The 26,202-nt window shown below is 42.9% G+C and overlaps 1 protein-coding gene across 1 annotated transcript; it reads right to left on the minus strand.

Moving 5' to 3' along the window:
- Positions 1–10,160: 10,160 nt before the first annotated feature.
- PSMD6 (proteasome 26S subunit, non-ATPase 6) lies at positions 10,161–25,888 on the minus strand. The gene is made up of 7 exons (XM_015558241.1): positions 25,641–25,888; positions 21,451–21,596; positions 20,974–21,193; positions 20,767–20,875; positions 15,896–16,064; positions 10,735–10,812; positions 10,161–10,368 (listed from the first exon to the last, which is right to left on the minus strand). Exons 1-7 carry the CDS (start codon positions 25,842–25,844, stop codon positions 10,272–10,274), a joined length of 1,023 nt encoding a protein of 340 aa, XP_015413727.1. The 5' UTR covers positions 25,845–25,888; the 3' UTR covers positions 10,161–10,271.
- Between the last annotated feature and the right edge of the window lie 314 nt (positions 25,889–26,202).

Here is a 26,202-nt window from a genome sequence, read left to right on the forward strand (position 1 = left end):
TTGTCCTCCCCATACCTTTTTAAAAATATATATATTTTTATTGATTTTTACAGAGAAGAAGGGAGAGGAGTAGAGAGTTAGAAACATCGATGAGAGAGAAACATCGATTCAGCTGCCTCCTGCACACTCCCCTCTGGGGGTGTGCCTGCAACCAAGGTACATACCTTTGACCAGAATTGAACCTGGGACCCTTCAGTCCGCAGGCCGATGCTCTATCCACTGAGCCAAACCAGTTAGGGCCTCCCCATACCTCTTAAACATCGCCTAAGTCCTCACTATCTCTCTCGAACCCTCAACACATCACTTCCTGAACACCACCAACCCCACTCGAGCGGGACTGCTGGCTCTGACTTCCCCTCATCAACTAGCAACACAGCATCCCCAACCCTCCTTACACGCGTGGGCCAGCTCCAATCGGTCTTTCCATTATAAGATCCATGCAGGGCCCCTGTTCCAACTCATGCCTCGACGAACTTTATAACTTCCAGAGCACAGACATGACAAGAGGAACGCTCACAGGCAGAGCTGCACAGTTACTCCAGTCCGATTACAATAACTGAACGCTCATCCAGCAAAGCCCCCATCTTAGGACCAGTGACAACCACACTGTCCGAGCATGTCAGGCGCCTCTGCATCAGCAGAACACTCCCTGCAGGAAAGGTTAGGACATCTTGACCAACGCTTATGCAACTTAACTCTCAACCTTCAGCCTTCCTCGGCTGGGCTAGCTATTTCGTCACCCAAATGGCCCCTTTCCTGAAACCCATTCAATTCTCGGCCTGGCCCATCGTCTCAGTGACCTTCCCAACAACCTGTACCTCCTGGCCCCTTTGCTGTGTTAGCTATTTCCCCTGGCAGAGTTACAATTCTTGTAACTTTTCCATTCAACCAGTACCTGCTGTTCTAATTACCCTGGGGAAAGAAGCAGGGCAAAAAACAAAACAAAAAAACCCTGTTACCTAAGTGGGTTGATGGGTTGATATGAAGGAGTCAACTGTCTAAATTTCTAACTAAACCTTTTTTTGGGGGGTGGGGGGGGGACGGCGGAATTACACTCAAATCTTTAATCAAGTAGGGACAAATCCCCCCCCCCCCCACACACACACACACATATCTGCCGTTTGAAGGCAAAGGGAACACATAAAAGAGGAAATTTTAGCCTGGCCAGTGTGGCTTGGTTATTTGGGCATCTTCCTGTGCACGGAAGGTTTGTCAGTTTGATGCCCTGTCAGGGCACATGCCCAGGCTTCAGCTTAATCCCTGCCAGGGGTGGGGCATGCGGGGGCAGCCGATCGATGTTTCTCTCTTCCCCTCTCCCTTACTCTCTCTAGAAAAAGAAAAAAACTTTTAAAGGAAACTCTCCCCTCCCCCTTAGGTTTTCCAGGCCTGTTGTAGCTTCACTGAAATGTTCTGAATAAAGAATCGAGGCAGGTCGCTATACAGAGGAACCGCTGGCATTGTTAGCCAGTGAATGATGGCAGAACAGCCGATACTTCTGAGCCCCAGTCATGGTCCAAGAAAGCATGTTCTGATTGTAGCAACTGACCAGCCAATCCAGAGTTCACTGAGTTCAGTGGCTCGAAGTCAGGGCTGTTGGCTGTGTGCCTCCATTTCCTTCCCTGGGCAAGGCCATGAGTGGTCCAAGCTGGAGAGCTACGTCTTCCCGTAATGTGTGAGCCCCCTCCTCCTGCTCCACTGAACTGGCCCTTGAGCAGGAGTCAGTGCTCGAGGCTGAACCTTTTTTTTCTGTTTCAGATTCTGAGAATTCTCTCTGACAAAGGCATGAGCAGGAAGTGCCCGCCTCTGACTCCACCTTTGCAAGCCTGCTTTATTCCCACAGCCATCAGAATAGTGCTTCTGAGCGTCTTGCATATGGCCGTGCTAATCATTAGAGGAATTCAGCTTGTGGCTTGAGTTCTACAAAAACAGTCCTTTACCAGAGTGCCTCTGAAGGAGATAAGGGAGGTATGTACAAAAATGATGATTGTTTATCAAAGATTTGCAGGAGCCTCATGACAGGACTCACATCAATTAGAGTCAACAGACTGAGAACAACGTTTCACCCCCTTGCTCAGACCTCTGCTGGAGCCCAGGTGTCTGTAGTCCTCCATCACCTCTTGCCCCTCCCCTTTTACCTTCCACTGACAAAGAACCCTGAGTTCTGTACTTTTTTTAAAAATATATTTTATTGATTTTTTTTTACAGAGAGGAAGGGAGAGGGATAGAGAGTTAGAAACATCGATGAGAGAGAAACATCGATCAGCTGCCTCCTGCACACCTGCTACTGGAGATGTGCCCGCAACCAAAGTACATGCCCTTGACCGGAATCGAACCTGGGACCTTTCAGTCCGCAGGCCGACGCTCTATCCACTGAGCCAGACCAGTCAGGGCAGTTCTGTACTTTCTTAACATGGTTCTTCAGGATCCCAGTGCTCCCTCTTCTTGGCTCAGTGGCTTTCTGTATAAAGTGGCTTTTCTTGCCCCAGCACATTGTCACCCGACTGAATTCTGTTGTGCAGCAAGCAGGCAAGGTCGGACTTGGTTACAGGCACAGGCACTCCACTTTTACATCCCATTTCCAGGATTTCACAAACAAGCCCATCCTCCATGACCACAGAGAAGAAATCCCAGTGAAGCCCTAAAGAAGAGAGTATTTGGGTGAAAACAAATGGAGAACTGATATAAAGAGGAAAAATTGGACCAGGGAAGACAGAAGGATGGACTTGAGATGGTTTCATTAGAAATTTAGACAGGTGACTCCGTGAACCCACTTAGGTAACAGGTGTTTTTATTGTTTTTGCCCTGCTGCTTTTCCCAGGATCATTGGAACAGCAGGTATGGATTGAATGGAGAAGTTACAAGAACTTATGTAGGAAGATTGCCAAAGGGTTGAGTACGTGCGTGTATGGCTAAGTGATTGGTGATGCCTAACTTAGGATTCAAGGAGAGGACTGGGGCTGTGTGTAGAGCCACGCGGGCACTCTCCAGACAAGCCTTGGGTCCTTCCCCAAGTAACTGTGTACGATTAGACAAGTCAGGTGGTTTGTTCAAGGTCATGGAGCAAAGTCCACGTTCAGTTCAATATGGCCTGCAGTGAAGAGGGACTGACACCCAAGGCAGATCCAGGCACCGGCGCTATCACAGTGCCAGGCTACTTTTAGGAACAGGAGTAGGGTATAGAGTCGGCGTGGAAGTCCAGGTTTCATTTCCAAAATTAAAGGTTGTGATTCCTGGGTCCTGGGTGAGACCACGCAGTGGAGGGTAAGAGCCCTGGACTTAAGGCTAAGGAACTGTGAAGCTGGGATCTTACTGTGTAGGTTGCTCATTTCAAATCAGGGCTGAGAGGACAAGCCAGCTCCTCAGATCTGGAGTGGGTAGGAGGGAGTAAGTGCAGGCAGTGGGCAGTGAGCAGAGTGAGTTGGTGGTATTGCTGGGTGGTGAGCAGCTGCAAAGCGAAAGCGTTTTGAATGAGGGTGGAAACGCACTGACCAACAGAGAAAGCAAAGGACTAGGAAGCTGTACTTCCTCTTGGCCCCACGTTCCTGAGTGTGTATGAACGAACAGCCCCTAACCCAGAGTTTTTATTCTGTTGTTTTGTTTTTTAATATGTTTTTATTGATGTCAGGAAGGAAGAGGGAGAGAGAGAAACATCAATGATGAGAGAGAATCACTGATTGGCTGCCTCCTACATGCCCCACACTGGGGCTTGAACCCGGGCATGTGCCCTGACTGGGAATCCAACCATGACCTCCTGGTTCATAGGTCAACGCTCAGCCACTGAGCCACACCAGCTGGGCTAACCCAGAGGGTTTTGAGAAAAGCAGACTCGTCAAAGACCAAGGGTCTCATTTTATCAGCATCGATATTAACCCTCATCTATTAACCCTCTTTAAAAATAGGTTAAAACAGTATCAAGGATTAATTCAGAATTATGCAGTTGATTTGCTAATGATCAGTAACCTACTGATCAATTACTGTTAATGCTTGGCTGGGTTACGAGGACTAACTGTGTTCAGTCATAAACTCACGCGTGCATTGCTGCGGACGTGCTCAGTGAGCAGCTGCGACTGAGGTCCTTGTCGTCATTTGGGGCAGCTGAAGTTAGTGCGATACTTACCAACAGAAAATGGTGTTTAGACAGCATGTCCATTCCTAAAAGCCTGCTACTTAGTAAAATACTGAAAAGGGACCAAACACAATGAAGTGTTTAGTTCACTTATCATTTGATAATCATATTTTCATATTATGCTCCTCATAACTAAAACCAAAAAGTAAGTCAAGACTTAAAAAAACAACACAAGCTATATAAATGGAAGCTACCAGAAGTAGGATGAGGGTCAAGAATTCTTGGCTCAGTTCTCCTATGATTACCGCACAATGTGGGGAGTAGTGCGGAACATCACTCGGCTGCCGTGGGGCCAGGAGTACGAGGTGACAAGGCGGCCTGCGAGCTACGTGCTGGAGAACATGTGTAGCCATTTGCTCCACTGGGAGGGGGCCCAGTGTAAGCATCATCTGTCCAGGTTTCCAGGTCAGTGGGTAGGTGATTTTTGATTGTCTTCCAGTTTTTATATGTTGACCATAAATTATTTCCTTGAAAACATCTTGGGGCTGGGATAATTGCAACCTGAAGGTGACCAGTTGGCAACTCAGTAGCATCAAGAGGCCTCCTTTGGCACCAACTGGTTTTAGTTCTTAGCCTTTTGTGTCCCCCACTGTGGGAAATGAGGGTCTGGGCAGGAAATTTCCTTTTATCAGGTTTAAAAATACTCTGACCAAAACCAGAGTCCCAAGGCTTGAAATGAGTGTTCTGTTTAATCTTACTGCACAACATACGTTTGTTTTTTAATATATTTTTATTGATTTCAGAGAGGAAGGGAGAGGGAGAGATAGAAACATCAATGATGAGAGAGAATCACTGATGGGCTGCCTTCTGCACCCCCCTACTGGGGATCGAACCCGGGCATGTGCCCTGACCAGGAATTGAACTCTTGACCTCCTGGTCAGTGCGCAACCACTGAGCAACACTGGCTGGGCCATACATTTGTTTTTAAAAAAGCAGTTCAATAAGATCAAAAATTAAAACATTCTAAAATGCTTGTTTTATCCTATAAAACATGGCTTAGGGGGCCTTAGTCATCCTCTGTGACAGGAACTTTCTAATCATGTTACTGTACTAAGAAATCAGTCTAAGTATACTACCCTCTACTGTGTGGTTTCACCTAAGTCAGTGGTCGGCAAACTGCGGCTCACGAGCCACGTTCAGCTCTTTGGCCCCTTGGGTGTGGCTCTTCCACAAAATACCAACTTCTGCGCATGGGCCACAAAGTTTCAATTGCACTGTACATGCGCGCCCGCACGTGGTACTTTGTGGAAGAGCCACACTCAAGGGGCCAAAGAGCCGCATGTGGCTTGCGAGCCACAGTTTGCCGACCACTGACCTAAGTGAACCTCAGGAGAAGCAGGAAGAACTTGCTCCCAGTCTCAGACGGCTGGTGTGAGGGGAGCAGGACCCAATTTCAGTTCTCCTTGCTCATGTCCAGTGTGCGTTCTCATACCAGATGGCCTCATTTCAAAAAGATTTGTTGGATTCCAACTTTATTTTCACCTCCAAAGTGTTACTTTGAGACTTTAAAGTATTCTACTGGTATTTGTAATGACAAGAATAACGCTTGAACAGTATGTATTAAGAATTACAAACGCATAGGACTGAATGTGGAGAATATTTATCAAAATGATCACAAGGAGCTATCTCTGCATGTGGAGCTTCAAGGCAATCGCACTAAAGCTGCTTGAATTTCTTTTGCAACGAGCATGTATGATTTTTTAGAGAAATAAGAAATAAATCGACTCCCACTCCTCAAAACTGTATCCTTTACTTTGTCCTAAGGTAAGTGATTCTACTTGACTTATCAGCAGTCTTGGAGTTTGCAGTTTCCCCATTTGCACGGGGACTGGATAGCCTGTCGTATTTCTTTTAGCATCGCTTACCTGTCATCCTCACCTAATTTTAGGCAGTTGGGCTAAAATGGTAAAAGGATAACACGTATATTTTAAGGAAGATGTGTTTGGAGACTTCCCTCTCCTTTAGACCAAGAGCAAGTCCAAGCCTTGATTGAACAGCCATTGTTGCTCTCTGATCACTTTCGTGCAAGTGGTTTTATGGTGGGGGTTGAGGGAAAGGGTTATTTCAGGAAACTGACATTAACCCTACTTTTTTTCCCTCTAGCAGGAACTAATTTTTTTAAAAAAATAAATTATTATTGATATCAGAGAGGAAAGGAGAGGGATAGAAACGCCTCCTGCATGCCTCACAGGGGATGGAGCCCACAACCCGGGCATGTGCCCTGACCGGGAATGGAACTGTGGCCTCTGGTTCATAGGTTGACGCTGAACAACGGAGCCACCGTGGCTGGGCTCTGCTAAGTTTTAAGTGGACACAGGAACAGTACATTCGCTATGACCGTTTAACAGATTGTAGGATCCTGGGTTCTGTGAAGGGCACTTACATTTATAATTGCTTCAAGAAATGAATCATCACTGTTAGTAAGGTTTTATAACAAGCACTTTTAGAAATCCGTAAGCACATGCTCTCAAATGCTTTAGGCCTAGCCAGCATTTTAACAGCCTCCCACCCACCATGCAGCGCCCACAGGAAACTCCTTTCGAAGCAGCTCTGGTCACAGATCCCACGGCAAATCATGGATGCCCTCTCAGTACAACACTGATAGTGCTTCCAATACTTCACCATTAACTCTCTTCTTTGCAACAGGTCAGGATTTCCCAATCCATTATTATTCCTCTTACTCCAGTCTTATAAATGAATGTTGAATAGCATCAAATTATTTCAATTGATGGAGATATATACACACACACATACACACACTTAAAATCTTTATTGAGAAAATTATAGATGTCCCCCCTACCCGCTTCCATCCGGTTCCCCCCACCCCAGGCATTTATCACCCCATTGTGTCCATATATAAGATCTTTGGTTAATCTCTTAACACCTCCCACCTCCTTCCCTCAGATTCGTCAGTCTGTTCCATGTTTCCATGCCTTCGATTCTATTTTATTCACTGGTTTATTTTGTCCATTAGACTTGTTCGTTTTTTATTTTTAGATTCAATTGTTGATATGTATTTATTGCCATTTTATTCATATTTTTTATCTTCTCAAGAATACCTTTCAACATTTCATGTAATACTGGTTTGGTGGTGATGAACTCCTTTAGCTTTTTCTTGTCTGTGAAGCTCTTTATATGCCCTTCAATTCTAAATGAGAGCTTTTCTGGGTAATCTTGGTTGTAGGTCCTTGCTGTTCATCACTTTGAAAATTTCTTGACACTGCCTTCTGGCCTGCAAAGTTTCTGTTGAGAAATGACCTGAAAGTCGTATGGGCACTCCCTTGTATGTAACTGCTTTTCTCTTGCTGCTTTTAAGATTCTTTGTCTTTAACCCTTGGCATTTTAATTATGATGTGTCTTGGTGTGGGCCTGTTTGGGTTCGTCTTGCTGGGGACTCTATGCTTCCTGGACTTGTAGTCCATTTCTTTCACCAGGTAAGGAAAGTTTTCTGTAATTATTTCTCCAAATAGGTTTTCAATATCTTCTCTCCTCCTCCTTGCACCCCATGTGAATGTTGGTACGCTTCAAGTTGTCCCATGGGCTCCTTGGACTATCTTCATATTTTTAGATTCTTTTTTCTTTTTGCTCTTCTGATTGGGTGTTGCTTCCTCATATTCCAAGTCATTGATTTTCTTCTCAGAATCCTCTACTCTACTGTTGAATCCCTGTAAATTATTCTTTATTTCAGTACTGTATGCTTAATTTCGTACTGGTCCTTTTTCATGTCATTGACATTCTTAGATCCTTGAAAGTCTCATGAAGATCCTTGAGTAACCTTATAACCATGGTTTTGAACTCTATCCAGTAGTTTGCTTGGTTCCATTTATTTCATTCATGACTGGTTTGTCTCTGCATTTTTGGGTGCTTCCCTGTGTTTTGTTTGTATGTATTAGGTAGAGCTGCTGTCTCCTGGAATTGGTAAGTGGCCTTGTGTAGTATGTGTCCTGTAGGGCCCAGTGCCTTATTAGCCTCCCGTGTCCTGAGCTGGGCACTCTAGGTGCGACCCTTTGTGGGCTGTGTGCACAGCCTTGTTGTAGTTGAGCCTTGATTGCTATTGGTGTCTCTGGAGGAATTGACCTCCAGGCCAATTGGCTGTGGGGACCAACTGCAACTACAGTGGAAGAGCTGCTGTTTAGAAAATACACCCCCATGGAGTGGGGCTTTGGTGCCGAGTCTGCGTCTTGAGTGTGTCACTTGTGGATGTGGAGTTGTAATCTGGTGTGATCTGAAGCTGTTCACCGGGTGCACTGGCTCCAGGGCCCCCAGGGAAGTGCCCAAGCGAGACCCTGCTGTGAAGCAAGGCAGGCTGGCACTAGTGCCAGGTCTTGGACCTTTTATTATAGGTTGGGGGCATGCTGTCACCAGCTGCAGCTTGATTTTAGGAAAGTCTGCAGCCTGAGCCAGGACAGGCCATTCATATGGAAAAACTGCTGCAAAGTTTGGGTGGGGCTGCAAATTGGATGGGGCGGGGTCTCAGGGAATCACTAGGCAGAGCAAATGGCATCGCTGATGGAAACTCAGATATGGCTGCCAGTCAGCCCTACACTAGGGGCGGTCTCAGCACAGGAACAATAACCCTGAGTTCCTGCCCTGATGCCAGACAATCCAGCTCCTCCCCTTGTGTCTGGGTCCTCCAGAGCTGCTGCCCAGCACGGGAGCTGAGGAAGAGGGACCTTGTAAGTTGATGCAGGGCCCTTTAAAAGGAACACGTCTCCAGCAGCCTCCATGTCACTCAGCCCCAATCCCCACTGGTTTTTACAGCCCATCGTTACAGGGACTTCTCTTCCCGGGTCTGGGGCCCTTGCTCCTCATGGGAGGCCTCCACAGAGAGTATCTCCCTCTCGATTAGCAAAAACCACACCCATGGATGTGCTGCCAGTCTCAGGTGCTTCTCTCTTCTCTAGTTGTAGGACCTTCCATTCAGCCAGCTTCCAGGCAGTTATAAATGATGGTGGTTCTGTATTTTAGTTGTAATTTTGATGTGGCTGTGGGAGGCAGTGAGTACAGGGATTTACCTATGCTACCATCTTGGTTCTCTCTCCCCTCCAATATTTTAATGAATCATTCCCATCAGCATATAAACATGCTCTTAAATAAAAAAGCCTTATACTTCTCTTCCTTTTCCAATTATTCTCTAAACTCACCTCTACCAAAACTGTTCTTGTCCAGGTTCCCATTCAAAAACCCTGGGATCATCCTTCACTCATTTTCTCATCCTCTCCCCCATTCCAATCTTAGAGCAGATCCAGCAACTCTACAGTCCATGCCACCATTACCTGGCGTCCCCCCAGCTGAGTGGCACAAGGTAAGTCAAACTGGGCCATTACTCTGCTTAAAACCTCCAGATGTCTGCACGGTCTCTCCCTCCCTCCTTTTTATTGAAATGTAACCTTACCAGGGACCTGCTGAGACACCCCTAGAAGATAGCAGCCCTTCATACCCTATTTTACTGTCTCCTTTATCAGGTTTCATATTTTAGTCACAGCACTAATCCCCATCTGACTCACTGAGTTTATTTTGTAATTAGGAGAGGGGGAGAGACAAGGGACAACCTCATTTTCCTCACTGCTATTACCATGGTTCTGTTTGTTGGGGGGGGGGAATCCCTTTGCCAATATGTAGTTTTCTTTACCTGTTTACTGAAGTTGGCCTTGGCTCATTCTGGAATTCAGGCTTATGACAGCCTCCTACAGACTAACTTCCCACCTTCTATGGCTACATTTTCTATGGAAAGCTTAGGATATATGTACCTTCTGTCTTTTGTGCACCAGTGGGAGACACTTAGTTTTGGTCTGCAATATATAGCATGTACTCTTCTTTCTAAAATTCAGGAGGCTTAAAAGTAAGAAATGATGGACTTGTGTAAATTACCTGTTTTACCAATGAGGCCGTTAGTATTTGAACTCAGGTACCATAGAGCCTGTGGCTGTAACCCATTACACCATAAACCAGAGAGGTTTAAATGACAAAAAGATAACGTTTAACATTACCAGACCCCATGCTTGCTGTAGGGATGTTTAAGAAAAAAGTAAACGACAGAAACAACACAGTATTCCTTTTATACAGCTGAATTGGGCACATAGTGAAGTGCGCTATAAAAATTCCACATCAGTATCTCCAAAGGAAATCCTTTGTTTACATGGTTTTACATATTAATTACTCTGGAAAGTTTCTGAACTCTGTTTAGTAGCAGATCTCCTTTCTTGATAGTTTCTTGGTACTGCCAGTTCTTGCTATCAGGTCTATAAATAAATTCAAGAAAAAAAATGAATTATTTACTAGTCACATTACTCTGAACAATAGTTGACCTACTTTTAAAAGAAGGCACTTAAGAATGTCCCTAAGTGAAATAAGCCAATCAGAGAAAGACAAATATGATTTCACTCATGTGTGGAATTTAATGAACGAACTGAACTAACAAGCGAAACAGAGACAGCCTCATAGAGCAGGTGGAGGGATTGAGAAAAAAAACAAAACTCACAGACAACAGTGTGGGGATTGCGGGGGTGGGAGGTGGAAGCAGGCATAGGGGGATAAATGGTGAAGGACAAAAATGAAATATAATAATGTCCCTTATTATGGGGAGTATTACACAAACTGAAATGTACCTGTTGGTTTCCACTATTTCGTTCACTTTATCTATTTTGCAGTGTAGTCTCCCAGCAGCAATAAATCTGGAGAGTTCCCTAATGAGAGAAAAAAAGCCTTTAGCATCTGCCTTATGAGGAATCTTAGGAAACTATAAAGTGCACTAAATACATGATTCAATTGTCTTACAAGGTAACACTGAGTTCCCTCCATCCTTAGCTACTGAATGTCTAGAGCAGTGGTTCTCAACCTGTGGGTCACGACCCCTTTGGCAGTCGAATGACCCTTTCACAGGGGTCACCCAAGACCATCCTGCATATCAGATATTTACATTACAATTCATCACAGTAGCAACATTACAGTTATGAAGTAGCAACGAAAATAATTTTATGGTTGGGTCACAACATGAGGAACTGTATTTAAAGGGCCAGAAGATTGAGAACCACTGATCTAGAGGCTGAGAAGATCTCTGGTGTATTACAGGACTATCCCCAAAAAGTAAGTCACCTACTAGTATAAACATGACCCCAGAGGTTCATACTGAGATGGAGTGTAGGTGGCAAAGAATGAAACCATTCACAGCAAGTTTTTAGAGCTACAGAGGTCCTCAGAGATAGACACTGAGTGGGGAAAAAAGCAGAAGGAAAAATAACAGGAAACGGGATTTATTGGGAGCCTGAGGGCACTTATTAAACTACCCAGTTTCCTTCAACTTAACTGTTAAGGAGCAGGTAACTCTCAGGATTTTCAAAATCCTAGAGAGCATGAAGGAGAAAAAATAGTAATATGCTACAATAAATTAGGACCAGGAATGCAAAGATGATGGGTTTAATGTGTTGTGAATGTGAAAAAGGTATTTGAGACTCTATATCCACTTATGACCCAAACCTCATAATTAAAACAGCTACTTAAACAATATGGTTATAGTTACACATATACCTTAAAAACCAGCATCAGTAGTGAAACTCTCTAAAGACAATCTACCTACTACTATATGAAAGAGGAAAAAATGTAAATGCTAAGTAATGTATAAAAGCTATATGAAGACAGCTCTATTATGCTGCTAAAGAGAATAAATGAAAAGATGACTGCTTTAAAATAAAAATCTATTTGTGTTAAACTTAGAGATTCATACAATGAGTCCTCCTAATCAAGAAAATACCAGATTTCAAATAGAAATTAAGTACCAGATTATTCTCCCAGATAGTAAAACAACTTGATCCAAGCACATAAACACCAACAGAATCCAATTTCTAACAAACGTGCTATTGCAAACTAGTGGGGAAAGGTTGGCTTAGTCAATAAATGGTGTTGAGAGAACCTAAGAAACCACATAAGAAAAATGGATAAACTTGATTATGTAAAGAGAATTTCTACATAGGAAAATACCATCAGGACCAAGACAAAAACTAAAAGACAATGTGAATAAAAGATGTTTGCATTATAAAGTAAAAAATACTACAAATAGGGCAAAGGACATACATAAAAAAATCAACTTCACTCATTAAAACTGCAAATTAAACCTACAGTGAAATGCCACTGTATTGGGCAGGACAAAGTCTAAAGCACCATTAAGGAAGGTCAGGGGTAAACACCATGCCTGACACTTACCGAAAAGCAAGCATTACAGTTAGATGAAGTGTGTAAGGTGTGCTGCTCTGACTTGTGCTTTAGAAGAAATGATCAGTATCGTAACTAGTTGCCACTGGTCAGTCACTGGTGAAAGATGCAGTATGCCTTGAATTAAGTTATGCTACTAAAGATTTTAAGCTAGAGGTTATCCTATACTAGCAAGAACTGTAACATTTATACAGCATGCTTTATTCTACAATTCAACCAAAATATATTTGATTCAGTTGCTAGTTTTTGAGTTCTGTTAACTGAATGGCTTTAGGTAAAATCTATTAGTTAAACAGCTCAGTCCAGCCTGGCAGGCGGGGTTCAGTGGTTGAGCATCGACCTTTGAACCCAGAGGTCACAGTTTGATTCCAGGTCAGGGCACATGCCCAGGTTGCAGGCTCGATCCTCAGTAGGGGGCATGCAAGAGGCAGCCAATCAATGATGTTCTCTTATCACTGATGTTTCTCTCTCTCCCTCTCCCTTCTTCTCTGAAATCAATAAAAGTACTTTTATATGTAAAAATAATTAAAATTAAACAAGATCAGCATTGTTTCTAAACTCATATTTATATTCCAGGAAAACAGCTGCAACTCTTATTCTGGGACTGAAGTACACACAGAGAATTACACAATCAAGTTCAATCATTGCCAGCTTTCGTAGTCCTACCCAAAGCTATAGAACAGGAAAGAAAACCTCTCAAGAAAAATCTTGACGTTCTGATTTAGGAACAAGATACCAGGCAGCCAGATACAGACTACACTGGATTTGACTTACAAGCAAACTCTGACTCAAGAATGCCCTCTGCTGAGCTTAGATCTACTGTTCGGCTCTAGAGCCTGACTGCTGACAATTCCGCTGCTCTTTTCCATCCCGTTGTCACCAGACCAGCTCAGGCAGCGGGAGATGAAGACCCAAAGAGATCCTTCTAGGCTTAGCTCAGTGGACTCCTGTACATCTACCACACACTCCATCAAGTACAACTAGGCCACTCGTTTCTCAAACACATCCCTAATTTATTTGTGCTATTCCATCACTTCCTATTAAAACCCTAAATAGGCAGTGACATCCAGTCTGAATGCCCACAAGAAGCCATCTGTGGATGTGTCCATTTCTCAGGCACCTGGACCAAATACCAACCCGTTACGCTCATTCTAAACTCTGTGCCAAGAGTAATCTGGGCACAACAAACTTGGCACTGAAGTCCCATTCCCTGCTTTAAATCCTATCAACAAGGCCTAGCCAATTTGGCTCAGTGGCTAGAGCATCAACTCTCGAACTGAAGGATCCTAGGTTCGATTCCCAGTCAAGGGCATGTACCTTGGTTGCAGGCTCGATCCCTGGCCCTGGTCAGGGTGCATGCAGGAGGCAACCAATTGATGTCTCTCTCACATAGATGTTTCTCTCTGTCTTTCCCCATCCCTATCACTCTCTCTAAAAATCAATGAAAAAGTATCATTGGGTGAGGATTAATAAATATAAAATAAAAAGGATTTCACCTAGCCTGGCCAGTATGACTTAGCAGTTCAACATTGACCCTCAACCCATATACCAAGAGTTTGGATTCCCAGTCAGGGCACATGCCCAGGTTGCTGGCTCGATCCCCAGTAGGGGGGTGGGTAGGAGGCAGGTGATGGGTGTTTCTCTCTTCATTTCCCTTCCTCTCTCTAAAAATCAATAAACACATTAAAAAATAAAGGATTTCACCTAAAATAATTTTTTATGGTGGGAAAAAAAACATGAAAACCCAGACTTGAAGCAGGTAAAACATGGCTTTTCTAGAGAACAACAATTAGAGTTGGTGGTACAACCTTTGTCTCTAGAGCTGGTTTTGGAAAAGGAAAAAACCAAACAATTCAAATACCACCTACTTCGAAATGTGCCACGTGCTTTGAATAAACATGTAATTTAAATGACTTAAAGAATACTGCAGGGGATGTATCTAAATGGCACTGTCCTGCTTCAGATGTTACACTGAATTTGAGCTTCACTTTGCCCACAATTAGTGACGGCTTTATCACCACCACACCATAGTTAGACTGAGGAGGGACAGAACCTGCCCAAGGCCACACCGCTCTTTAGTGGCCGACTCAGAAGGAGAAGGCAGGCCAACCCCATCTTCCAGGTATTTGCTCACTCCTTCCACTGATTCACGAAAACCATTAATAATGGCCATCCCCCATGCTAGTAATTAACTCTCATGGTTACCAGGCAAATCTCACAGACTAGTTAATTCAGAAATGAAACAACAAAACCAATCTAGGGATACCAGCCTTCTTCCTTGGTAAGGATACTTTTTAAAAAACAGAAACATTACTACTAATGCCTTTTTTCTTTAAAGGAAGGGAGCGCGGGTGACACGGTAAGATCTGTACATTTCACTGAATGCACATATTACCTCAAAGCAAGCCCATAAGCAAATGCTGATATACATGCTGAAGTTTAGGGATAAAATGAACAGGAGTCTGAAACTTACTATGAAGTAGTTAAAAAGTAAGATGGATGAACAGGTAGGTGATAAAGCAAATATAACAAAATATTAGGCAACTAAGGATATATGGGAATTTACTATACTTCAGAATCTTCTGCATGCTTTTTTTTTTTTTGAAATATCAGGAAAAACACCACTAAAAAGAAAATGGTCTTATTTAAGTGAATTGCACCTGCACTTAACTATATAAACACCACGTTTTTCATTGTGGGCCACTGAAAATTACGTTGCGAACATTAAAAGACAGCACATTCTCAACGTCTACTTCTCAATTACACTCCCACTACCCTCGTCCAAGCCACGTAACATCTCCACGAGGTATTCTCTTGGTCTGTGTGAGACACAGCACGGAATCACATCACTCCCATGCTTAAAATTCTCCAATGGCTCCCCACAGCACGGAGACTCAAACCCAAGCGCCATACCATGGCCTACGGGCCCTACACAAACTCTCCAACAGCCACCCCTTTCCTCATCACCATGCTGAAGCCACACACACCTTTCTATTCCATTTTATTATCTCCGTAGACTCATTTCTATCTTAAATGACCCATATATTTATTTGCTTACATGCTGCCTCTCCTCTACAACTACAATAAAAGCCCATGGGATCTAAAACAATGGGAACCATATTGTAATGGCGTAGCAAGTATTTGAGGAATCATTAAAGGGCTACAGGCACCATATTTAACAGCCAATTTGACCAGAATTGCAGCAGCAGCCTAAAAACTGGAAGGCATTGAAATACGACCTAACGTGAACTATAAGACAGTGATCTAGCTTCATTCCTGCCGTGGCAGGGTGGTCCAGAAACGAGCTGAAGACTGCTTTGGTGGGTAACAGCTGGGTTAACACCTTTTGCAAAATCACTTAACCTCTCTACAACTCTTAATAGAAGGGGCTCGTCATGAAGGCAGAGATGACAAATATAACTGTTTTGATAATAATCTTAAGAAAAATTCTTAGATTTTTTCTTAATAGAGGGAAGCATTGTAAACAGGAAGAAAATGTACAAATTCACAAATCAAAAGGTAACTTTAAAAACTGAGTTAGCATGATGTATGTAAACTTACTGATCAATGAATTCCACGCCAACACCAAAGGCTTCTGCCATGTAGCCGAGGGTTAATGACCTATATGATTCCAGCAGCTGGCTGTAGGCATGAATTCTCATTTCTCTCACATAGTACCGGTAATGAGGAGCAAAAAGCCAGTCCTTTTTCATTTCCTGTTCCACGACAGCTGTAATGAATAAGATGACAAATTTTAACTATCCCTTTCAGATAAATAGATAGAGGACACATTTACAATATAAGAATTAATAGCCTTGATCTATAAAGAGCTATTATAAGTAAATTTAAGAAAGATTAACTGAGTAGTAAATGGTACACAGGACATTTATGAGCAATTCACATAAGTACAGATTATTTTACTGAGTACTACCAATCACTGCTCTAAATAGTGAAGATATGACAGTAAACCGAAAGACAAGATCCCTGCTGCCACAGAAACTACATTTTCAAACAGCAGAGAGGGGTGAAAAAATAACAACTCTCAGAGACTACCAAGTGCTGTTAAGAAAAAGTGTTATGACGGGTGTGACTAGGAGGCCTCCCCTGAACTGGGGTGGACAGGGAAGAGCTTTCTGAGGAGCTGGCCAAGCCGAGAGCAGAAGACAGAGCAATGCGATGACAGGAAGGTCCCAAGGCAGGAGGAGCCTGGCTAGGCTCAGGTATCAAGTGTACCCAGGAGGACAGATTCAGAAGGTAGCAGGGAGACAGTGACAGGGCTATGGAATGTAAGAAAAAAATCAAGAATATATAGTACTTGTGTTTCTAGCTTGAACAAGATCAAAATCTCTGGAGAAGAAACAGACTTTTATTTTTGAAGGTGGTTTTTAGGGGGGGGTCAGGAGTGGGATGGGGGTTTTGGCAGTGTTCAAGTGGATGCACCTATTAGACAGTGAGTGAAGGTATCAAGGAAACGATTATGCACTGGTCTGGTGCTCGATGGAAAGTTGGAGGCTGGAGGCAGGAACTTGGGAATCACTACCATCCAGGTGTATGATGACAGAATGAAGAAAGAGAAAAGGGCAATGACCAAGTCTAGGACAGTCAGTGACAGAGGTCTCACAAAGGATGAGCCATAAGGTTGTGGCAAGAAGAAAAAATGGTCAAGATCAAAGCAGAGAGAAAACACAATTAGCAACATGGAGATTGATGGTCCTAAACACGAGATGATGTTCATTCTCACTAATAAAAGAAATACATAACCCTGGCCAATGTTGATCAGTGGTTACGAGCATCGTGGGTTCGATTCCTGGCCAAGGGCATGTACCTGGGTTGCAGGTTCCATTCCTGGCCTCAGTCAGGGAACGTGTGGAAGGCAAGTAGTCTGTGTATCTCTCTCACATTAATCTCTCTCTCTCTCCTCCATCCCTCTCTCCCTCCCTAACACTCTACCACAATCAAGATGAAATGTATTTACCCTTTGCAAAATTCATTTTCTTGAATTTTTTCCTAAGGAAATAACAAGCGAATATGGAAAAGATGCATTGTAAACAAGTGTTCAAAACAAGGTTGCTTATAACAGGGAAAAATTAGACACGTAACTTTTTATCAGTAAGGGATGAAGTGTGCCACATCTAATACAATGAAGTATTAGGTCTTTAAAACAAATGAAAGCTACAAGGCGCACCACCTGTACTACCTGCCACTACACACACTCAGAGCCTGATAAATGCCAGCCACTTAAAATACTTACTGACTCAATGACCACCTATTTGTGAGTGACATGAAAAGATAAACACATTATATTGTGGAGAGACAAAAAAACTACTTAGAAAAACAGCATATACAGTACACCCACATGTTTAAAGGTGTTCCCAGTATCTCTAAATCCACTGCCCCTGATGGAAACACCCGAAACCTGCTGATAGCAGCTGACTCTGGGCAAAGGACCCCAGCAGTCATAGGTTAGAGAGGGCCTTCTTGTATACATGTGTGCATAGACCTGCTTTCTTTTTTTGAAGTACACATAAATGAATAAAAGGTGTGGAAGGGTATGTAACAAAATCTTAAATTGGTTATCTCTGGGAGAATGTTATGTGTAAATGTGTATATGGATTTGGGAATAGGATGGGATACAATACCTCGCACTTTCTCAGTTTTGTTTGTTTTTAAATATATTTTTATTGGAGAGGGGAAGGGGAAGGGGGTGGGGGAGATAGAAACATCGATGAGAGAGAATAATCGATTGGCTGCCTCCTGCACGCCACCTACCAGGGATCAAGCCTGCAACCTAGGCATGTGCCCTGACCAGGAATGGAACCATGACCTCCTAGTTCATAGGTCAATGCTCAACCACTGAGCATACCGGGCAGGCAGTTTATATTTAATTTCTAAAAACAATCAGGTATTACCTTAAAAAGGATGCTATTTCTTTTTTCACATGAGATATTTTAAAGCACAGTCTATGAATATCTGGAGAAGCAAACAGTCTTACAAAGCCAGAGAAACCCTAGTGTCTCACTATATGAAAACAGAATAATACAATAGATGACTCTGTCATGTAAAGAAAATAACTATGCTGTCTTCTTCATTTAACATATCTGGGAGATGTATAAAATTGGGAAGATAAAAAGTTTCATGGGAAAGTGTTGAAATAAAAGGTTGCTAATAGTGATGGGTAGAGTGGGAGGTTAACACCCTACCCATTCACAGATTTCCAAAAGCCATCAATTTCATTACCCTAGGATAGCAATCCCCCCCCTTTCTTTTAAATTATTATTATTATTATTACTACTACTCGGGAGGAGAGGGAGAGAGAGAAACATTGATTTGTTGTTCCGCTTATCCATGCATTCATTGGTTGTCTCTTATATGTGCCCTGACCAGGGATTGATCCCACAACCTTGGTGTATCGTGACAACACTATAACCAACTGAGCTAGCCAGCCAGGGCTCCCTTAAATTACTGATTTAATTAATACAATAGACATTTACACAGAGCACTCATAACATACCTGGCTATGCTGGTGCTGAGGTCACTACAAATATATTTTTTTTAAATGTATTTTATTGATTTTTTTTTTTTTTACAGAGAGGAAGGCAGAGGGATAGAGAATTAGAAACATCGATGAGAGAGAAACATCAATCAGCTGCCTCTTGCACACTCCCCACTGGGGATGTGCCCGCAACCAAGGTACATGCCCCTGACCGGAATCGAACCTGGGACCCTTGAGTCCGCAGGCTGACGCTCTATCCACTGAGCCAAACCGGTTAGGGCTACAAATATTATTTAAAAAAACATAAAAGTCTGCTCCCAATAACTCTAGTTAGCAGAAGAAACAAACTCTAAGAAAAATATCACAAAACAATGTTGTTTTAAAAATGAGTTATATGCCAAACAAGCACATGGGAAAATGCTCAAAATCATGTCATCAGAAAAATGCAAATAAAAAATCACAAGGTATCACTTCACACCTGCTAAGATGCCTATAATTAAAAGCTACAGCCCTAGCTGTTTCGTCTCAGTGAATGGAGCATGGGCCTGTGGACTGAAGGGTCCTGGGTTCGATTCCAGTCAAGGTAACATGTCCAGACTGTGGGCTTGATCCCCATTAGGGGGTATGCAGAAGGCAGACAATCAATGATTCTCTCTCATCATTGATGTTTCTTCCCCCCCCCCGCCTTTCCTCTCTGAGATCAATAAAAAAATATATATATTTTTAAAAAGCTACAATAATAAGTGTTAGATGTTGGGAAATATGGATTCTCACGCATTGATGGAGGGAACGTAAAATGGTGTGGTTGCTTTGGAAAAGTTTGGCAATTGCTCAAAACATTAATCAAAGAGTTAACACATAACCCAGTAATTCCACTACCAGGTACATTGCCAGGAGAAATGAAAACACATTCACATTAAAACTTGTATAAAAATGCTCATTATAGCATATTTCTAATAGTCAAAAACTGGAGATAATCCAAATGTCCATCAACTAATGAATAAATAAACTGCAGCACATCGATTCAATGGGATATCATTCAGCCAGGAAACTAAGTGAAGCACTGACCTGACACATGCTGAAACACGGATGGCCCACGAAAGCACTGTGCTATGTGAACAAAGTCCGGCACAAAAGGCCATGAAATGTCCAGAACAAGCAAAGCCAGAGAGAAAGGTTAGTGGTTGTCAGGGGCCAAGGGGAAGAATGGGAAGTCACTGCTAATGCACACAGGTTTCCTTTTGGGGTGACAGAGATGTTCTCGAATTGATAGTAATTGTTGCATAACCTTGTCCACATACTAAAACCACCGAGTTAAACTTTAAAATGGTGAATTTTATGGTTGTAATTTATATCTCAGTAAGAGGAAGGGGCATAAAGTAAGGCCTCCAGGACTGCAGAGAAGGTATGTGCTCTGGCTGAGCAGAGTAATGACCAGGAGACCAACAAGCATGAGAAAGGGAGAATAGCAATTCTGCAATACAACCTTGTGGGCAAACGCATCTGCGTACGCACAAGAAGGTAAGGCCAAGCAAGTACTTCAGCATGCCTGAAGGGCCCGGTTCCCATCACATGAGGTAGAGTCTGAATTCTCATAAAGCTGCCTAACACTTACACATCGATAAAGCACTCCATAAACACTGGACCAAAACCCACTCCGAAATAGAATGATCATCATTTAGAGCGCCTCCCACCCCAACTTTGTGAATGCCATCTAACCATTTAACCAAATATTTTCTGAAATTTGCAGCATTAGCAAGAGAAGTATATCAATGCCAAGTTCTTCAAGTTTTAGGATCTCCTGGGCAAAGGATTAGCCACACTGATCGAAGACCTACAGCTATTTTCTCATATATGTGGAAAGTCACCTAGGTTCTCTCACAACAGAATCAGGATTAAGATGAAGACAGATAATCAAGATGAGCAACTCTATCCTTACCTAAGGACTGGAAGAAAACTGAGTAGCGGCATTCATAGAGTGAAAACAGATATTGCCGAACGGCTGGAAGGCTATGCAGCACTTCAAGAATCTCTGCTCCTTTAATAACCTAGGAATTAAAAAAAAAAAAAGTATGCCTTAATGATTTTTTTGTATTTAAGTTAGAAAAGCATCTTTAAATGTGAATGTTAAAGATTCAGGCATTACCTTTTCCCTGAGGTCTGGTCTTTCTAAGGCAATCATGCTGACATACACAGTGTAAGTCACAAAGGTTTTATAATCCATGAGCTCATAGGATGTAAATGTTGAAACAGTGTCAAGGAAGAGTTCAGCTGCCTGTTTGAAATCACGAATAGCCACACAATAAAGACCTTGATATACTTTTAGGCGGTTTCTCCTGTCCCAGTCTCCTCCTTCCTCTATTAAGCTATAAAATAAAAATCAGGAAGGTCAAACCTAGAAATATTCAATGCCACTTTTTACAAGTTTGATGTTATTTTCAAAGAGAAAACAACTTTTAACAACTCAAAAAAAAAGGACGTTTAAGAAAAATATTTTACTAAATATATAAATTATTTGGCCAAATTTAGTAATTGTAGTAAAAAGAAAACAGGCAAATTTCTTACATTAATCTCTTGCTATAGCATAATTTAGAGAGAATATAACCCCACTGCTAACAAGTACCTTTTGGCCTTTTCTGTATTTCGAGTGATAAGATCATTGTCCATATAAAACAAGCCAATCCTGAGGAGATAGAACACAATATCCAGTCGGTGACCTAGTGCCACAGTTTTGTCATATGTCTTTCGAAAAGCTGTCAGAGCACCCTCCTGTCAAGAAAATCAAGGCAACAGGTGAGAAAAGATTAGAAGTTTCAAAAGCTATCCGCTATCTGGGATTTTCTTAACAATGGATGGGGGTGGGGTGTTGGGGGGTATAAGTAGGAGTAGAGATGAAACAAGATGGCCACGAATTGGTAATTGTTGAAGCTGGGTGATAATCGAGCCGGGGCGCATTAAACTATTCTCTCTACTTGCATCAAGTACAAAAAAACACACCAGGTATGGCCAAGGATATCTAGAAGACAATATGCATTATGTAATAAAATACTTCCATTACTTTAAAATATGAACCTGGACAAAATCATGTGTTCATAGTTGGTACTTTTATTATACATCTGACTTTGTTTTATGTAGTTATTAGATATACCTCATAAATTCAGAAAAAGGACTGGCAGAAAAGTAAGGGGTACATCCAGCACTTAGATTTTGGTTTCTAAAGACTATCCCTCACTAAAAGAAATCAGGGATCCTAGGAAAAATAGATGATTCCCCATTTGGAAAGAAAAAATAACAGGTGAGCCTGTTGCATCTTGCTGTATGACTAATGAGATCTTGTCAAAAGGACACAGAAGCCTTCTTGAAGGAACTCCCACGAACAAATCTGAAACAAATTGAGCACCATAAAGAATAATAACTATAATCAGTGGTAACAGAGTCAATAACAAAAATACAGTAAGTCCATGATTTAGTAATTGTAAATAAAACACCACAAAACAACAGAGTAAACAGGAGGGGCCTTGGAAGGGTAGCTCAGTTGGTTTGAGCATCGAACCGATACGCCAAGGCTGTGGGTTCGATCCCCAGCCGGGGCACATACATCAATCAACCAACGAAGGCAGAAATAAGTAGAACAACAAAAATCAATGTTTCTTTCTTTCTCTCCCTTTCTCTCAAAAAAAACAACAACGAACAGAAAGCTGTTCTTTTTAGAATGCTACTTGAAACATACATTAGAACATCACAAATTTACAACCTGCCTGATGTTGATTGATTCAAGCATGTTCTCATTGAAATTCCCCAAGACCTGACTCAAAAGCATGAAGTTTCTCATTCAGACCCTGGACACATGGGGCAATGTCGCAGCCTCGCTCACTGAGACGCAGTGCGCTCTCGGGCTGGGCTGGTGACTGCAGGGCCTGACGCTCGCTGCGTGTCAAAATGGCCACGCCATGGGACAGGCCATCAAGGAGCCACCCTGGAAGCGACCCAGACGCACAAGCACCACAGGAGCATGACTTGACCATGTTTTTGGAGGAGCATTTGGTAGGGAAGAAGTCTTTCGGGAACAGGCTGGCACATACATCAATCAACCAACGAATGCAGAAATAAGTAGAACAACAAAAATCAATGTTTCTTTCTTTCTCTCCCTTTCTCTCAAAAAAACAACAACGAACAGAAAGCTGTTCTTTTTAGAATGCTACTTGAAACATACATTAGAACATCACAAATTTACAACCTGCCTGATATTGATTGATTCAAGCATGTTCTCATTGAAATTCCCCAAGACCTGACTCAAAAGCATGAAGTTTCTCATTCAGACCCTGGACACATGGGGCAATGTCGCAGCCTCGCTCACTGAGACGCAGTGCGCTCTCGGGCTGGGCTGGTGACTGCAGGGCCTGACGCTCGCTGCGTGTCAAAATGGCCACGCCATGGGACAGGCCATCAAGGAGCCACCCTGGAAGCGACCCAGACGCACAAGCACCACAGGAGCACCGGGTGCATGACTTGACCATGTTTTTGGAGGACCACCAGGTAGGGAAGAAGTCTTTCGGGAACAGGCTGAAGTGGTGCAAATGAGAACTCAGAGGACACTGGGCACTCTACAGACGCTAGAGAACTGTCCAAAACAAGTATCCTTGGGGGGCTGCATCCCGATGACAGATCAAAGATAACCAAGCCTTCGGAAACTCTTACTGCTACGGCTGACTCTGATCCTAGAGGGCGACCAACTGGGTGATCCCATCCATCTCTGCCCTGGCCCTGCCCCTGGCCCTGATGAACTGTCTCTAACCCACAGACTAAACACATCCCCAGAAGCCACTGAAAGAAAAGTGCTTTAAATCAGGAAGAAAGAAGTCAGTGTTAAACTACTTCGACCGACAGAAACCTTCACCTGAAAAGTTTAATACCTGTTTCCCTTTCCTCCTACATTAGAAACAACCCAAACCAAAAAGAACTATTCTGTTCTCTCTACTCTTGAACTTCTGAAGTGTGCCTTTTTATTCATCAACTTTATTTCAATGTTCCATGACTACCATAGGCATGATCTTTAAAAAATATACCTGGCTTTACAAATAAACCAACAAAAATATTCACATGTAATAATGAATACCTTTTTTAAAACCAAACCACAGACACAACCTAGAAAACCACACAACCCATTAGCTCTTTTTTAAATGTTTTGCATTTTCCAAATTTTTCCCATGAACAAATCGTAACTTTATAATCAGAAGAGGAAAACTTGTTTTAAATTTATTTTAACATGTAAGCACTTTGTGCCAGGTACTAATCTAAGCTCTTTATCTTTAATCTGAATAAGCAGAAACTATCGTTATCCTTTTTTAACAGATGAGGGAACTGAGGGTCCAGTAAATCATAACTGCTGAAAAAGAAACAACCTCTCTTATCCAAGAGCCCACAATATGTATATTTTTTATATTAACACCATGTCATCTGTCATCTAAATACTTCAGGGTGCAGTGCTTACAAGTAAGGGCAAACCCCATCCTCTTAACCAGCGGTCGCCAACCTTTCGGACCTCATGGACCACCAGTTGGCGACCGCTGCTCTTAGCCACCATTACACAACTACTAAACTTTTTTAAAATTTAAAGATCCAATACAGCTGGGTATCTCTCTCACTCACTGACAGTGGAGTATAAATTAGGAGGTCTGCTTAGTGGAAAAAATGGCCACACATATTAAGATAAAAACTGTTCCTTGTCCCAGCAATTTCATTGCACAGAACATGCCCTACAGAAACAATAGCAGACATACACAGGCATGTTTTTACAGCAGCAGCTTGCAATAGCAGAATCAGCTGAAAACAACATCCATGCCCATCAATAGCTGAACAGCTAAGCAAACTGTGGCAGAGCCCCACAATGAACTGCTAGCTAGCAGTTTGCCAGAATGAGCAAGATTTATGTCCATGAAAATGGGAAATCACTCAGAAATAATGCTGATTGAAAAAAAAAGTAAGCAGGACAATAAAAATACACCACTTATTTTTTTTAAGATTTAAACACAATACTACCTAATTATCTATCTATCTATCTATCTATCTCCCTCCCCCCCTCTCTCTATATATATACATATATACATATATATATGTTTGTGTGTGTATATATATATATATACATATATATATATGCATTTAAATGAACAATAAAAAGAACTAAAAAGGTTATATTTGAGGAGGTACAGAACAAAGAAGAACGAACTAGAGTTTTAACATTAACTGTTTTAGTTTCTTGTAAGGAAACTACTCATTTAAATAATTATTTTTAAAATGTCTTTCCAGAACCAATACTTCCCAACCAAGATACGTAAGAAAAGTGAACTACTGAGAATGATCCCAAATTTCGTAAAAGCAGTGATGGAGCTGGAGAGCATTATGCTAAGTGAAATAAGCCAGTCAGAGAAAGATAAATATCACACGATCTCACTCATTTGTGGAATATAATGAACAACACAATGGGAGGGATAAAAACACATTTGGAATACCTTAATCAATAAAAAGTTTTTAAAAAAGCGGTGAAACAAACAAAAGTCTCTGCTGTTCCCTCGTTTCTCTGGGTATGGAGAGAGCGGGGCAGCGCACACACCTGCTGCGGGTTGTGGGCAGGTGATGGGGTGCGGCAAGAAGACTACTGGCTTTCTTTCCTCCTTTGTCCTGGTTCACTCGTGCAGGGAAGCACGTAGTTACCTTCCTAACTTTTAAAGAGGAAGCTGACTTCAAAACAAGGCACTCTGAACCCACACAGTGCCCGCTCCGGACCCCACAGCGAGGGGCAGCCCCTGCACTCACCTTGTCCCCGATGCGGCACAGGTACTCGGCCTTGGTCATCATGGCGTCGCGGATCTCGCTCTCCCCCAGGTTCTTCTCGGCGTCTTCCAGCTCCTCGTCCAAGCGCTTCAGCTCGTCTTCGTTCGCCTTCTTCATCTTACTGAGCAGGTCCACGTCCACCTGCCAGTCCAGGGATTTGCACAAGGCTTCGTAGTAAGGAGCCATGTCTGAGAGCCAGAAAGAGGGACGTGAGGTATGAGCGGGACACCCCTCAGTCCCCCACCCGCGACCAGGAAGGGAGCGGGCGGCGCTGCAAAGGGCTGGGCAAGGCGCAGGTGCTCGCTGCGGGCAGGTGAGCGCCAGGGCCCGTCCCCACCGCCAACCGCTGCGAGGGCCGTGGGACAGGCACCCCCGGTTCGCCTCGGGCGGCTGGTGTTCAAGGGGAAGGGGAAAGGGAAGGGAAGCGTGTGGATGCACATAGACTCTATGTCATAGAGTCACGTGTCAAAGTAACACCGGCCAGGGCGCTGACTGCTACGAAGGACCGGGGACCGACCCCAACCCGGCCCTGCGCCCGGAAAGC

The sequence above is a fragment of the Myotis davidii genome, unplaced genomic scaffold, assembly GCF_000327345.1.
Source record: "Myotis davidii unplaced genomic scaffold, ASM32734v1 scaffold189, whole genome shotgun sequence".
Classification (NCBI taxonomy): domain Eukaryota; kingdom Metazoa; phylum Chordata; class Mammalia; order Chiroptera; family Vespertilionidae; genus Myotis; species Myotis davidii.